This window comes from Clupea harengus, chromosome 18 (assembly GCF_900700415.2).
Source record: "Clupea harengus chromosome 18, Ch_v2.0.2, whole genome shotgun sequence".
Lineage (NCBI taxonomy): Eukaryota > Metazoa > Chordata > Actinopteri > Clupeiformes > Clupeidae > Clupea > Clupea harengus.
In genome coordinates this window covers 10980591-10997596 of record NC_045169.1, presented here as the reverse complement: position 1 = coordinate 10997596, position 17006 = coordinate 10980591, and the positions used below count along the sequence as shown (strand labels likewise).

Below are 17006 nucleotides of genomic sequence, written 5' to 3'. Positions count from 1 at the left end.
TCACTGATGTGCACAAATTGTGCATTTGCAACACTTCAATAAATAAATATTTTTAATCACTTTAAAAACTGATATTTTCAGGACTCCACAATGGGTAGACATTAATACATATTTCTGTTAAATAAAGCAACACAGATTCTATCAAATTTAGATTGCCACATTTTCTAAATTAAACCATATTATGTTGAAAAAAATTGCTACAAAATCAGTGACAACAAATAATGAAAATAATACAATACTATATGTTTAAAATAAATTTACAAAATGAGTCAAAACACTATTTTCTATTTTCATTATTGCCAAGGGTGACAGGCATACCGAGGTCCAAGATTCACAGCGGTACTGTGTTACAGAGGCCCTTGGGATGAAAAGCAATAGTTAATTCGATAAAAAGAAAGAAATGTATTTTTTAAACCTGCAATGTTACTGGGAACTTGTATTTACACAATGAAAAACTACACGACTAAATGCATATATAATAGGATGTTATTAATACTTTTCACTGGCTTTCACAATGAAAGTCGAAAAAACAACACAAGATAAGCAAAGATAAGAACACAAACACAACAAAATTCAGAACCCCCCGATAAAATGCCGTATATACAACACCATCACATTCCTTACAAATCTGACGTCCTGCCAGTGATGCGTGACAAACAAGTCAGAAAACAAGTCAGACAGGCGGCTGCTTGCCGGCCGGGTCTCAGTAGTAGGGTGTCTGGCTGGGCAGGTAGATCCTCTGGCCTGGAGCGCTGCTGAGGGACAGGGGCGGGGACAGGGGGGCCAGGGGGTAGCTGGGGTAGGGGACGGGGCGGCAGCCGAAGGTGAGCAGCCCGGGGGAGGAGGAAGGGGCCGGGGGAGACAGGCTGCCAGGAGAGCCCTGGCCCAGGAAGGAGCAATCTGTTTCCAAACAAACAGGAAATAACACACACAGGTTTCATTAAATGTGTGTGTGTGCACAACTGTAGTATATCATCAGTCATTTGTCCACATCTTTCTATCTGTGGTTACATCTATGAACTAGCATCAAGCACAGCATGTATGCATGTACAGCGTGTGTGTGTGTGTCTCACCCAGGCTCCAGAGCGCGTGCTGCGCAGCCAGCTCCTTGGCATCCTCCAGCACGGTGCACACTTTGTCGGGCATGAAGCTGCTGCGCGTGCTGCTGAGCACCACCTTGTAGATCAGCAGCATCTTGCCCTCCTGGGCCACCGTAGAGTAGAGGTAGTACTCGGGCGGCGCCCAGCCGTTCTTCAGGCAGTGGTACTCCAGCAGGCTGACGGCCGAGCTGAGCTGGCCAGGCTTGAGCGCCTGAAGCCCCACGGGCACCAGGCTGGAGCCGGGGTGGAAGGGGAACACGCAGCGCTCCACGTCCAGCCCGCACGGGCTGCCCAGCCGCGGCGGCAGGCTGAGAGGACGCCCCGAGTTGCCCCCACTGCCGATGCCACCACCGTTGGTGAACAGCTTGAGCCCTCCCATGCTCGTGGTTACCGCCGCCATGCCAGTGAGGTCATCCGGCTTGCCCTGGAAGACGAAGCCACCGGCGTCGCCATAAGGGCCGCCCATGGGCATGCCGGCGAGCATACCCCCGCGGCCGTTGAAGCGTCGACTGCCGTCCTTGCTGACGGGCTTGGCGAGGGTGACCTCGATGGGCGAGCCGTCGACCAGGGCGCTGTTGGAGGCGTGCATGGCGGCGACGGCGTCCTCGCGCGAGTGGAAGTGCACGAAGGCGTAGTCGGTGAGCTTCTTGACGCGCTCCACCGAGCCGGGCTTGAGGCGCGAGAACTCGGCGCGCAGCGTCTCCTCGGTGGTGTGCAGCATCAGGTTGCGCACGTAGAGCACCCGCACGCGCTGCATCGTCTCCTCGTCCACGTCACGCTCTGGCTCCGCCCAGTCCACCTGGATGGTGTGGCCCCACAGCTGGAACGTGCCTGATGCACACACACACAATACGACACAACACAGACACACAACACAAACACACACACAGAGCTCTGATTTAAATGGTTACTGGTTTTTACACCTCCTCTCAAAGTGATCTTTAATGTGCCACAGAATTCTATTATGATATACATACATTTATATACATGTGAATAACGATAAAAACCATAGACGACACATAAAAGCTGGTATTTTCAGATCTCTATAACAAAAAACATTGACACACCGATTCATTTACTTTAATTAGGCCAGGACCAGGTATTATTCAGCTGTGTGGATACATGTGTCATTTCTGTCTGGAGTCAAACCCAGAGGCCCAGACTGGGATTTAATGCACCGGCCTTGGACCACCTCCTTTCTACGAGCTCAACGGAGCAGACAAAAGAGCTTTTCATTTTTCCAAATGTTAAACCGTAACACCATTCACACGTCACAGAGGAAAAAGGAAGCACACACACACGCACACAGATGGGTATACATGTTCAATAAAACACACACACACACACACACACATGCAAACACACACAAATACATGGACACACACACAGATACAATATTTGGGTGCAGACACACACACACACACACACACACTGTGGGCCTGTGAGAAAACCAAGCTGGTCCAGTAATGGGGTCACATGTCTGACAAAGAGAGCCTATTCATCGCAAAACGGGAAAAACTTACCTCATCCTGCCCGAGACCCCATCACCACCACCCCGCCTCACAAAACCTCAACATCATTTCAAACCTTACTTACTCCTATTTAAACTACACCATTATCATCCAATATCAACGAAAATATCAATATCAACAACAGTTTCACATACGCATTTAATCGATTCTTCTCATGCTCATAGGGGCACGGGTATGTTTGTTTTTGAGTGCATGAGTTTTGGGAAAATGAAGGGCGTATGGGCTGACCAAAGGTGGAAAAATCCTGTGCAAAGAGCAGGAAGCCCTAACCAGTATTTAGTGTCAGCTGTGTAGATGTGCCAGCAACCACAGCGCTTCAGAGCAAGAGGTGGACCACAGGAGTGCAGTGAGCTGGCTCGGGGGATGGCTGGAGCAGAGTCATCACAGAATGAGTATGAGAGGCATTTTTGTTAAGTATGGTTGAAGAGCACTTTGGTGCAGGGTTTGCTACTTCCAGTTGAACAGAAGGCAACATCTGCTCCCCTACCTGGGTCTTGGAAAGTTTTTTTTTTATGAACCTTGGGGTAGCAAACAAAATGTTTTGTGGTGTATTTTCTTATTTGCCGCATCCAAAGTCAGTGAAAGTAAAACAAATGAGAAAGCATGAATCGGACCCGATCAAAGCATGTTTTCGCACCAGCTCGGCTGATGTAACATTACATTTACATTTAGTCATTTAACAGACGCTTTTATCCAAAGCGACGTACAAAGGAGAGAACAATCAAGCTACGAGCAATAGAGACCTAGTGTAACAATAAATACAACTTCAAATAAGAAATAAAAAAAGTGCAGGAATGTAACTACTGTAAGTGCGAGTTAAGTACTAGTTAGAGGACATAGCATTAGAGGAAAGATAAGGAGAGATAGAGGAAGGAAGAGGAAGGGACGTAAACCCATGGGAAGATGTTTTGTGCGCTCTGTACGTGTACCTGGAATGAGTTTCCTGCGAGCCATGGCCGCAGCCTTGTGAGACTCGTACTCCACAAAGGCGAAGCCGCGGTTCTTCGTCTTATCAGTGGCGCTGGGGTAAACGATCACGTCCACAACTCCCTCGGTCACCTGTCATCAAACACAGAAATTAACACATCATTAAATTAAACAGCTACACATTTTTTTACACTAGTTATAAACCTTTAACAGAGAGGCCTAATCCCCCCCATTGGAGATCTTCAGTCATTTCAGAAACATAAAAAAAAAACTTCCTATAGAATGTTATTACTTTTTTACCACGGGTGTATAACAACAGTTACTACAGCACTGGGATACAACGCTAGAATTGCTAGAACACGGTAGTCCACAGGATGAGGAGGAGGATGATTATGACCTTCATCATCTCCTCCTGGATCTCCTCCTTGCGCTTGTCCTTGGGGATAGAGCCGATGAACAGGCGGCAGTTGTCCAGGCTCACGCACACGCCGATGAACTTGCCAGGCCGTATCTCGTGGTTGTCCAGCATCTGGATGGCACGCTGGGCTGCCTCGCGGGTCGTGTACATGACGAAGGCGTAGCCGCGGTTCTCGCCGCTGAACTCCATCATCAGGCGGAACTCATAGATGCGGCCAGCACGCTCGAACACGGGCACCAGCTCGTCCTCGTACATGTCCCGTGGGATCTTGCCCACAAAAACTTCGCAGCCCCGAGGAGGAGGAGGGCCTTCCCAACCTAACAGATCCAACACACGCAGACACACACACACACACAAACAGTATCTATTTATGAGCTAACAAACTCACACACGCACCTTCAACAACCTCATCCACATTATCAACACGTCACCAATGAGTTCCTCTTACAAAAAAGTTCTATGGTAAAAGCTGTAAAAGTTCTTCTTATGCTATGCTATTGTCCCAAACTCTGACTATCAGCTAGATTAGAAGGTACCCTTAAATTATGTGTAGGACTTCTGCAAAAAATCTTCAGGGGTTCAAAGATAACATGGAACATCCCTTTGAGGTCTTAGACCCACAGCACATGTTTACAATTTCACCCTCATAATAATTATGAGTATTGCTTCCATGGGTAAGGACCTTTACTATCTGTTAACTCCAGTGTGTTAGGGATGAATTGTGTCTAGAAACATGATGTTCCCTATACCTGGAGGTGGACCACCGAACTTCCTTTGGCCATTCTCTTGGACCATACTGTAGCCGGTCTTCTCCAGCAGAGCTAACAGTGCCGCTTCATTTGGGCTTTCAAGTCGGCTGTCTTCTCTGGTCATATTTCCATTCTCATCCATGGCTTCTTATTTATTGGCTGTGAATGTACATTTGCCTTAGTGACTTAGTGCAGACTCAATAACAAATACCAAGTCTAGGTGTATGGGGTCTGGGAACATTTTAGTGTCCCCTTTATAAGTAATTTCAACAGAGGAATCAATTCATATTTAGACATGTAAAACATTAACTAGAGGGCAGGTCTAACCTTTGGCCCCAGGGTCATAACATGGATTCCATTCATGTTGATACATATATATTCTATAGGTAAACATAGATATCTGCTCTAGCCAATGTTAGGCTACGTTACATACCATTAGGCTAGCTAGCAAGTGTTTGTGATGTGAATCAAAACATGCTGAAACATTCTATACGGTTAGTTGTGCTTGGTTCAACAATTTTACTGCATAACAATCGGACATTGTTTCACTGACTCTTGGGGTATACAATAACTGTAAAATTAATTTTCAAACTATGAACTGTGCACAAACAGGTGATGCTCTCGTTCAAACTGGATTCTAGGCAACTTTTGGCTGCCTTGATTTCATCAAGGGGCTTCGGCGGGAACTTAGTTTAGTCTGCATAGATTGCATAGCTAGCTTGCCAGCCAATTTAATTCTGGCTCTAAAAAAGCTCAATTAGTAAACATGAGCCTTTCCCACACGACAGTGTACTATGAATGGTAACTCAATTAATTTAAATGTATAACAATGTAAAAACTAATGTAACATACGTCGCTTTTACTCCTCCTTTATGTTCGCTAAAATGGTGTACTAACCAAAGGCATAAGCGCTATTGCCATAACTGCACAATGACAGCTTAGTTGGTCAACTGACAAAATGTATCCTAAACCTTCCTATCGTTCGGTTCTAACTAATATGTCTCCAACTGAACACTTGACAGTTTAGCTACAGCACAAAGCCACTACGAGCTAGATAGCAAAAGCAATATATAATTTATCAAAATTTTGACAGGCTGCACGAGCTATCGAACCTTAGCTAGCAAGCTAGCCAGGTCAACTTAGCTAACGTTAGCTAGCTAAATTAGCTAATTGATAACCAGTGTGTTGACAAGGATAAATCCAATGTGGTACCCGAATCGTTTAAATATCTGAAGATAAATTCACCGAAAATGTTATCAATTTGAGAGTTATTTTTGTAGAAGTACCTGTTCACTCCCCAGAAGTTTTCAGTTAGTGTAAGTGTGCCCTCTGGCTGCTGACAGGATTCTTAAACTCGCATAGAACGCGCTAGCAGGGTTGCCAGGTCTGTGTGACAAAACCAGCCCAATGGCCAATCAAAACCAGCCCAAAACCAGCCCAATGGCCAATAAAACCAGCCCAATATCAGAACTCAAAATATGCCCCTGCCAAACCATATACACTGCTTTTAAAGTCCAACAGCATTGCTATCATTGCCAAATGTATTGCAATATCTACAAAGTAACACCAAATGTTTAATATGCCAGCATTAAAAGCAGTTTTCCCTAAACAGTTCTTTCATCAAGGTCCTAAAATGGCCTTGTGTAATTAGATACAGTATATTATCATTAATAATACGCACCGTTCGTGTGTGTATGTGGGCGTGTCCCATGTCCATGTGTGTACATGCTGATCTGGAGTCAGTTTGGTAGGATTTGGGTATAAATAAATGATTTCATTTAAAATATGGATTTTTATTTAAAGACATTCATGTAATTTGCATGCAAAATAGGTCTACCCGAACCAGCGGACAAAAAATTCAACCCGCGGCAACACTTCAAAAGTAGCCCAATTCCGCGGGAAAACCGCGGACCTGGCAACACTGCGCGCTAGTTTGTGTCAAGGATGACCCCACAGGCCCAACCCCCACCCCTCACTTCAAGCAGGTTAATATCATATCCAGCGGTTTGATTTATTTTCAGGCCGTAACAATAAATAGCCATGAACTCTACGATAAAGCACTGATCCACAACACCAAACCGTTTTAATGCACTTTACACATGTGTCAGAATACAACACAAAATAAAGAAATTAACTTAGATATTTACATTCGACTTCCATCCAGAGCCTCTCAGTACAGTAATGACAAGCCTGCTCTGAAATAACATTTTGAAAATGTACACATCAGTTATAAGCAGCGTATCTGAAAATTGTATCTGTCAATTACACTGGAAAACACCCACCACCGGCCAAGCGACTATGCTTTCTAGATGCTGTAGGCCTATACATGTATGAGTCCGATATAAATTGCAATTGACAGGTTTAGCCAATCATTAAAAGTAATAATGATAATGTAGACCTTAAAAATGGCTTAACTCCAAGACATTTCATTAGTTTCATGTTTTTTTCTGGTCTGGTCTATCACCCAGGTTGTGATGTAAATTCAGGAAGCCATCCAGATGTGGAAGGAGATGAAGAAAGTGAGGAGCAGAGTGTAAAGTGGATCCGTTTGGAGGGAAACCATGATGGCCACACCGATTAATGCACTCACGAAGGAGAACCTTTTACTGCAGAAGATCTTCCGAACTCCTTTACAGAACTGACGAGGAAAGGAAGAGAAGAAAAAGTGGAGCGTTAAAAAATGATTTTCGGATTTATGCTTCACCACTAGGTAGAGACAAAGAGTTTAGGCAGATTAGGCAGACCACTCTAACATGATTTTCCTTGCATTAACATCTGACGAAGGGATGCATTGTTGTAGAAATTGGTTGGCCCTAATCTCCATTGGATTTTCCTCTTGGGAACTATAAACCAGAAAGACCTGAAAAAAAGATTCTGCCATGTCACTAAAATCCACAAATGCCATTGACTGACACAAACACACTGAGAGTTCTTATTTATATAATTGCAGAGTAGGTAGAAATACAGATAGATGCACAATATTTTATTTTATTTTAAGTCCTTACAGTGGAAGAAAAACTAATTTGACCACTGTGAATATTTCACAATGTAGCCTACTCTAATCACACTTTTAAGAGCCGGTGGGAACTTTTTTTTCCCTCTGCAGTTGCAGCAACAGGGGCTTAGTCTGGTTGGCTAACTCATATCCTGCACTATTACAAAGCACAGTAAATCATGTAGGGTAATGCTCAGTTCAGCTCAGGCAAACTTTGAATCTTTTCCAAGAACAGACATTTGACCACACATGCTAAAGGGTGACGTGGATGTTTTTCTTTGTGAATAGAATGTAGTTCATGGGAACTTAAACCTCTGTGCTCTGTGAAGAAAGAACAAAATGAGAATGGTTGAGAAGAGAGCAGAAATGTGCTAAGCCACAGTTCTTTACCCAGGACAACCAGGAATGTTTTGGGATATTAAGCGTCTGAACTGAATCCATGCTTTGCTGTGCTTCCAGTTTAGTTAGTATATAGTCTACAGACTACAGAGACGGGAGAATTTTAGTGGTGGTCAAAACATAAGTGTGACACTTGCGTGCTCTCCTCCTCCTACCTGGAAGGTCTGGAAGCTCATGACGGTCCCGTAGCGGCAGTACATGACGTAATGCTCACAGTTGTACCACAGGAGGCTGTAGTCCACCGGACCCATGAGCTTCTCTGCCCGGCGGGCCACCTCTTCCCCATCGTAGGGCGGCCGGCTGCACACCTTGTCCATGGGGTTGATGAGGATGTCCCCGCCGTAGGCAAAGTCCTCCACCGAGTCCACGCGCACGCTGGCCGCCTTGGCGATGGCCCCCAGGATGAGCCGCAGGTTGGTCACCATGGTGCCGATGGTGTTCTGGTTGGACGAGAAGACGGGCAAGATGTCGGGGATCAGGTGTGCAACGCGGTCATTCCCCAGGTAGATTCCGAAATGGGTGAAGAGGGTGCGCGGCACCTCCAGGAGGTCCCCCCTCTTGTAGAGCGATATGTCATACTTGCGTACCTTCTCATTGACCTTTATGTCCTCTTTCTCTTGTTCTTGCTTCTTCTTGGTGGTGGTTATGGTGAGAAAGAACATGCTCAGGAGCCGCAGCAGAGCCATCCTAAGGAGAGGGGGAAGAATCAGCCTGTGGCCTCCAGCGCTTTGGACCCAGTGGGGTTTTTATTTGTGAGGAAGTTTGGCAAAACCGAGGGGAGGGCAGGATTAGACGCCCGGCGACTGCATTTTCTGGCAGAACAAACAAAGAAACCATATGGCTTTGGACAATCACATGGGCTCATTTAGAACATTGTGAGGGTTTCACAATGCCTTTCCTCCATGCTCGCCATTTGCGTGCAGCTTTGTTTTTTTTTCCTTTGAGCACCAAATCAGTCTGAGAGTTGTTCTCATTTCACGACACAGAAAGGGCAAGATAATTATAGACAATAATCCATGTGTTGCTTCATACTGCGTCTTGTGGTGTAATTCTTCTGGGGTTAAAAAACATTCTCTTAAAACCCCTAAATGAGGGATTTTTTCTTGATTGCTTCACAGCTTCTACACTTGCATAATTGTGGACTTTGGTTTGCAGGATGGATCTAATTGTTTCTAATTTCTTGTTCAGAATGCAACAGATGTACGAACACATACGGGAAGAGAAGGCCCTGGATGTGTTTGTTCCAGGCTCTTCCTGCGGTTTCACATACTTCCATGGAAGGAGGAGAGCGGGAGAGACAGTCCGAGACATGTGGGGAGTACTGAGTCGGAGGACACAACCAATCTAATTAGTCTGTGGTGTGGCTGTGACAGTGGAGTGCAGTGGACATAAAACCACAAGCACATAAGAAGTGTACATGCACACACATAAACAAGCCCGGTCACACAGCATGAGAGAGACCGTGTTCATTTTAATAGCCAGTATAATGAAACCAGTATAATCAAGGATCTGGTGTCACTATGAGCGAAACTGATATACTGTATGTATGTATGTATGTATGTATGTATGTATGTATGTATGTATGTATGTCAGTCTAATTTTCACACACGGGACAAGAATTTTAAAAGTAAACTCGAAAGTAAAGGTTATATCGGATTATTGGTTATTCAATTCAAGTACTATTCAAGGAGGAAAAAACAAGTTTCTCTATATGGAGTTCCTTCATTAAAGGGATAGTTCATCCAATCCTGAAGTACCATTCCTGTAGACCAGAGTATTACGCTTATCCTTCCTGTGTCACACAGAGGTAGACCACAGTGTCTCTTCTCTAGTGTGAACTCCAGCTATCCACTAGCTCCTTCTGACCGCTAACATTTTCCCCAGGGAAGTCATTTTGCACTTACTAGCAAACCCACTGAAATGAGGCTGAGTGACAAATGGCAACTGGTGAATTATCGATACCAATTATCAGGTGAATTACCAAAACCAAGATACTGTATAAATAGGTTATATGTGTTTATCCCCATCCATAATGTTTACAATTTAGAGGAACCATTTTGACATTTTATTTGAGTTATAGTGGTATAATGGTCACAGTAAGGGCTTCTTCCTTCATGGGACATTCCACCTCAAATCAGCAAATGCCCTCTACATGAACATCTCAGATTTTCTTGACAATTATATCAAGTTTACCAGTTGTACCAATTTTATGAAGTGTGACCTTCTAAACTAATATTTGCTCAAATTTAGGTTGACATATATAATACTTTCTGAGAAAAGAAATCTGACAAAGGAACCCCTTGCTGTTTTTGGTGCATTCACAGACTGGGGCAAAGTTTGGGATTTATTATCTCAAAATATTTTCATGCAAGAGGCTTCAAATTTTGAGCAGATAATAACCTTTATATTTAGTTTAAACCTTTGCCAGAGGATAGTCGCAGTGTAATCCAATGCATGATATCCCCAAAAATTAAGAAACCCCCCTCCAATTTAAAGTGACACTATGCAACAATTTTACACTTTTTGAGGTATGGTTTTATAGGCAACTAGTTTTGGCACCATCCTCAAAATCATTTTGATAGCATATGGTCATGTGAAGGACAGATAAACCACCTGTGTCTTCCCCACTAGCCATCCAAGATATGCCCTATGTAGTTCTGGGCTGGAACACCCTGCAACAATGGAAGAAAAGCTTTCACATGCATCACATTGCCAGCTATACTGCCAAAAGACATCAGTTAGTGTGTTGGCAAGCTTCTATCAGTGTCAGCTGGGCTGTTGGTGGTGTTTGCAAGGTTTTTGCATGCCTTTTAGGTAGTTAGCTTACTACTTTAGGAACAGAACTCCATATTGCTGGTTTAACTGCCCAATGGCACAGGATCCGACAAAACAAATGGCTTTGATTGTTGTTTTTAAGTTTACAAAATATAATTATGAGATGTCTGTATACGATTTTTGAAGCATGAATCTAGAAAAAAAATTCTTTTTCTGAAAAGGCCTTCTCACTGAATAGATATGACAAGATGTATAAAAGACATACACTTTTCCAGATTAGAGACAAACATTATTTTAAGGGCTATCAGGTTCTGGAATCTCAAGTAGGTACTAGAGCTACAACCAAGTTTAAGGTTATCATATGTATTCATAAGTCACTTTATATATTTCACACATATCATTTTGTATGTGACAGTTATACCTTGGATCTGTTAGACCAAGACCAGCTGTGTTTTACCTCAAGCATGATTGTACTATGTAAGTGAATTACTGGATGTGTGATGAGATGACATGACATGTTGCTGACATTTTGGTTTCTCCTGCATATTGAGGTTTTCAGGAAAATGATGTTTTGACATCTGACATCTGCTGGCTATCCGAGGTATAACTGACGCATAAAACCATGCCTCTTGGACCTTACACAGTCCTGGCACCAACTTGAAATTCCAAAACCTGATCACCTTTCTTGCAAAGTGTTTGTTTTATTTGTACACCTCATCATACCTGTTCAGTGAGCAGCTAAAATAAGATTGAAAATGTGTATTTTCTAGATTCATGCTCAAAACTTCCTCCTACAAAAATGCAATACAGACATCTCATAATTATATTTTGTAAACTATATAAACATATCTGCCAGATGTCTGCTGTGTAATAGGGCAGTTAAATGTGTTCAAAAAGAGTTTTTTCCCAGATTTCACACATTGATAAAACTGTGACTATGAACACAATCCTCTTGTAAAGTTAACAGGAAACTAAATATAGAAGTAATTTATCTGTTAAAAATTTGAAGCCTCTAACATGAAAACTTATTGAGATAACAAATCCTAAACTTTTCCCCAGTCTGTGAACACGCCAAAACCAACAAGTATTTGATATATCAAACTAACATTTGTAAGTATTAGTTTGGAAGGTCACACTTTATGTGGTACTCTTGGCACTCTGAGATTCTTCTGAATTAAGAGTGCATTACAAATTAAATGAATTATTATTATTATTATTATTATTAAAACATTCAAGAAAATCTGAGATGGTCCAGCAGAAGGCTTTTGCGGATTTGAAGTGGAAGAACCCTCATATGGAAAGTCTAACCAAGCAGAATGAAAAGTGGACCGAAAATTGAATGAGGCTTTCTGCAACATTCTTACTGACAATACTGGAAAAGTGTGAGGTTCGTAACAGGCATTGGTTTAAAACATTCCATTACAACAAACTGTATAAACTGTATTTTAATATAAAAAACACTAAATACAACCAGTGAGGGAAATACATGTCAAAATAACATACATTATGTATCGAGCTACAAGTTTAGTTCAGTCTAAACAATTGCCATAAAAAAATGTTTCTCTGTGCCATCTATATCTACAAGCCATGCTCACTATATGTACAGTGGGTCAAACATAACCCCATTGCTCACATATGTACATATTCCATTCATGGAAGAATTTACAAAGAGTCCAAATAAGTCCATTAACTCGCCATCCATAACGTGAATGGGATCAGGATGGTTGGGAAAATTGTGGCAGGCGCAATTCCCACGCAACCAATGGACACAAGTCCCAAAAAAGCTGTGAGAAGGATACTCCGCTGGTCCCGTATAATCGATTTCAGGAACTCTAGAAACTACAAGAGAACACATAAAAGAGAGAGAGAGGCGGTGAAAACAACTTTTTAAAAGACAGGACCTGGGTTGCATAACTTTTCATTCACTTGTGCGCCTAAGCTGCCAGACGTTGAAAAGAGAGCCCTGTTCTGGGTGACCCAGATTTTCCATCAACATTGCTGAGTGGCTATTAAAGCCCCGAACGTCTTGTGTTGCCCAAGTGTCGTCCATTACTGAACAACAAATGAACACGCTCTAATAAGGCCAATTAGGCTACTCGAGCAGCCTGAATGCGCGTTGACGCAGGCAAAGTTGGATGCACTTCTAAATATTACGACTGAAATGCCCTACTGACACACACTTCGAGACATATCCATGGTAAGAATAAGCGATTAGCTTGGCGCCACTGACTAAAGAATGGCTAGCCTGGATGTAGAAAGATACAAATCAAACCATAGTGAAATACAGAATCGGTAGGCTACTGGCACAACCACATAGGCTTAGTTTAAGAATAACATGATTTTAACAGGTACGCTACAGCCTAAAAGCTGAAGCAAAACAACTTAATTTACGTAGCCTTACATTATGTGGCTGGATGGAGACTTTACTTACCTTGTCCGTTTGAAGACATATGGCTGAGCCGTACCTGCAGTAGGTAACAAAATGCTCGCAATTGTTCCACATCAAGCTGTATTGAACTTTACCGATAAGCATCTCCGCTCTTCTGGCGACTTCTTCGTTAGGTAACGGTCTTTCTTTTACGTCGTGGTCCATGATGTTAATTAGGATAGGTGAACCATACGCAAAGTCCTCGACCGAATCCACTCTCACAGTCGCCTGCTTACAAAGCACCCCCAACAGCAATCTGTTGTTCGTTACGCTTTTCTGAATTTGACACTTATAGCCCGTCAGCATGGGCACAATATCCGGTATTAAATGCGCGACTTTGTTGTCCCCCAAGTAGATGCCGAAATGGGTGAACAAAGTACGAGGGACCTCCAGGAGATCCCCTCTCTGCAGCACCCGAGGAGAGGCTTCGCAAGACTTTTCACGCTTCTCTTCTTCTGAAGGGATTAGACTAAAAATGTTAAAATGCGCGAGGAGAAAGACTCTCTCCAGAAGGTAAGTCAGTGAATCTAGCATCATGAGTCTTTCGCGGACACGCAGCCGACAGAGTTCTCACAAAGTTTCAGACGCATCTTGTTGCCGTGGGGGTAGATGGAGGGGGGAGGGGGGGAGATGACATCACGCCATCAGTGAAAAGGCCACTGGAACGACTCCGTGAAACGAGAGGTGTTACTTGTACCGGGTTTATAGCGCACATGAGAATGCCAAAGCGCAACAGTTGTGGGTGTCATGACCTCGCATGTCACCTTCAACCACAGTTCATCTGACGCCACTGGAGGGATTGCAGGGAAAACATTATTTGGAACTTTTGGACCGTTGTCACCTCAACGATGATTTCATCGGCAAATATCTCGTTTCTTACGCAAATAATAGGTGAAACGCAAATATTCAAAAATAGCCACAAATGGCTTGGCGCATACATGGGATCTGTTTTAACGGGGAGTTTCAGAATGAGTTCCCTCTTTCGATAATTTTAACTACTGCAAGTTATCCTGACTCAGTTTTTTTGGTTGGCGAATAACTGAGAACAACCAGAGGACAGACTCTAGGAATGGGGAAAAAAACTGCCGTCGCTGGGTTTTTTGGCGGACTATTTGTTTGCCTGTGGTCGGAGAGTTTCGCTATAGCCATGTGGCATCAATTACAACCCAGCTGGCACGAGCACCACTGACCCCTTTACAACCAGCCAGGAGTGGGCGTCGCTCCCGAGAAGCCCATCGGCCACACCTGCACTCAATTAAACACAGCCTAGACTATAACACTATAGTATTGAATGAAATTGTGATATGCAAAAGTAGAAAAATTATATTTAAAAAAAGAAAAAAGCAGCATAACACAGAAAATGTTATGTAAACTTTAAACTATCTATTTTAATGCAAATAAAACTATAAAAAAAAATGAAATGGTAATGCTGGCATCTTTGATCATGATGATGGAGTGCTTTTTCCCCCCCAAGAACAGTCCACTGGCACTTCTCCAACTTGCTCTTTTCCAGTCTGTGGATTACCACAAAGTTACCTGCACCTAACGACATCAGCTTTTCCATTCCTTTCCCACTCATCCATCTGGCCTGCAACTGGGTCGCAATCAAGTGCTTAAGACTACAGTGGACAGAACATTGCCTCTAAAGTTAGGACAAAACCATTTATTCACATTTGCATTGGCCAAAAAAAGTGCAGGCTGAATCAACCCAAGTTTGTGCCAACCTCTCATGAGTGAGCTAATGACCAGTACGCCATTACGGGAAATTCAGATTCCGATTCTCTCAGAGGAAAAGAAAAGACAGATAATGGGTTGACTTGATTTAAGAGGATTTAGCCACAGGGATCCCAGCCCCTTCACCCCATTGATTGACATGTGGAGTGATCGGGGCTGCAGCGAGTATCAATAGCAGCCCTGCATGTGGTTAATGCTTCGCTGGGAGTAAGATTACCCACTGACCCCCCAGAAGCCCAGGGGCTTTCAGGAAAGAACCGATGATGGATGCGGAGACATTTATCTTCCCGGCTTGTTTCTCAGTGTGACTGCGAGGGACTGTGGGTGGGTGTGTGTGTGTGTGTGTGTGTGTCTGTGGTGGGTAGAAGACAGAGTTGGAAGAGCAGAGTGAGAGTGTTGGTGCGAATACATCTGATTTGTCATGCATGGCACATCTCAGAGAAAGAGAAAGGACGGGTGTCTGTTTGTGTGAGAGAGAGTGAGAGTGTGAGGAGCGAGAGAGTGCTTACTCACTGTCACTGCTGAATGCATGGAGGGAATGCTAACAAGTTGTGCTCCACAATTACCTGTTGCCTCAGCCATCACCGGCTGTTTGATAAATGAATTTTCTCCTTGCAATGTTATAATGTTCACACAATAGATTCACAATTGACCATAAACACACACAAAGTCTGTTGTGTGAGTACAAACGACAGCTGAAGGCTGGAAGACGGATCTACACTGAATGTATACATACTCGCATACTTTTTTCACATGGCAAAGCTCCAAAAGTGTAAAATAAAATAGTTAAAATAATTAAATGTGAATGTAGCACATGGTTGAGTAGGGAAGAACTGTGATGACCCACTGTGGCTGTGGTTTTCATTTAAGAGAGCCTGTGGTTTTGAGGTTCCTGACAAGGTCATGTGTGGTCATTTACGGGGAGTGACAAACTATGTTTTTATACAAGGGCCAGGGTCAGCATTAACAGACCAAAAAAGAAAATAGAGACGATTGCGACAGTTGGGTCATTGTTAGGTCAAGAAACACTCGGTGAGTTTCACAACTGTGGGAGAATGTTTACTAGCCGCGTGAATTGTGTGCCTAGAGACACTTTTATAGAATTCCTGGCTTTACTAGATTTCACACAGCTATACTGGCTGTGCAACTGTGTATTTAATTTGATCTTCTCTGCTGTGCTAGAGTTACAATGGGCAGCCCAGGGCAGAGTAACGCAGAAATGCCGTAGATGCGCCAAAACAGTAAATGGCACCAATCGACTACTAGTCCGACACCTCAGAAAAGGATAGTGTTGTCATTGTGTGATGTAATGTGTTGGTGCAAGTGAGTAAACAGACACTGACTAGCCTGCTATGCATGAATTAGATACTGTAATCTTGCCATTATTTATAATATCCTTAAGAACCAGCAGACACATTGACTCCCTGTTCCTGATTAAGATGAAAGTAATCACTCGACTCCAGACCTGGGTTTACAGCCGTCTTGAAGTGTGAGGGGCCCCCTTTTTAACGAACCACCATTAAAGACAGGATCTAACACAGAGGGTCCATGCAATTTGGCCTTGACAGAAACATCTGCATGCTTTAGGTACCAGAAAAACATGCAGTACAATTGCTCTATAATACGCAAGCCAATACTAAATGGGCAGCTCTATGTGTCTAGTTGAATCATTTGCTTTTCGACTTGTTTTCTTTGTAATTCACTGGGGCAGTTTTTGCTTTTGAGGAGTCTGGCAGCCCCTTGCTTCAAATCTTCCTCAGAAGCATCGAAGCCGTACCATGTGTTTCAGAGTTCTGAACAGAGTAAGCTAAGCGAGACCAGACCTGAAACACTGAAACTCTTCTCTTCTAATCTCTTCTAATCTGGAACAGCAATTACAGTGTGATGCAATGCAGGTGCTAATGGAATTTGTCTTGTGGAAATGTCAATGATAATGGAAAGATCTATCT

General features: G+C 43.3%; 3 protein-coding genes across 3 annotated transcripts; all 3 read right to left on the bottom strand.

Annotated features, from left to right (window-relative positions):
• Positions 1 to 703: 703 nt before the first annotated feature.
• On the bottom strand, positions 704 to 5800 carry rbm46 (RNA binding motif protein 46). The gene is made up of 5 exons (XM_031585014.2): positions 4727 to 5800; positions 3957 to 4294; positions 3562 to 3691; positions 1074 to 1931; positions 704 to 900 (listed from the first exon to the last, which is right to left on the bottom strand). The coding sequence occupies exons 1-5, from the start codon at positions 4866 to 4868 to the stop codon at positions 704 to 706; spliced, it is 1665 nt and encodes a 554-aa protein (XP_031440874.1). The 5' UTR covers positions 4869 to 5800.
• A 703-nt stretch (positions 5801 to 6503) lies between these two features.
• Positions 6504 to 8973, bottom strand: lratb.2 (lecithin retinol acyltransferase b, tandem duplicate 2). The gene is made up of 2 exons (XM_012832826.3): positions 8276 to 8973; positions 6504 to 7364 (listed from the first exon to the last, which is right to left on the bottom strand). Exons 1-2 carry the CDS (start codon positions 8804 to 8806, stop codon positions 7209 to 7211), a joined length of 687 nt encoding a protein of 228 aa, XP_012688280.1. The 5' UTR covers positions 8807 to 8973; the 3' UTR covers positions 6504 to 7208.
• A 2422-nt stretch (positions 8974 to 11395) lies between these two features.
• On the bottom strand, positions 11396 to 15002 carry LOC122133725 (lecithin retinol acyltransferase-like). Its single transcript, XM_042710423.1, has 2 exons — positions 13327 to 15002; positions 11396 to 12734 (listed from the first exon to the last, which is right to left on the bottom strand). The coding sequence occupies exons 1-2, from the start codon at positions 13858 to 13860 to the stop codon at positions 12582 to 12584; spliced, it is 687 nt and encodes a 228-aa protein (XP_042566357.1). The 5' UTR covers positions 13861 to 15002; the 3' UTR covers positions 11396 to 12581.
• Between the last annotated feature and the right edge of the window lie 2004 nt (positions 15003 to 17006).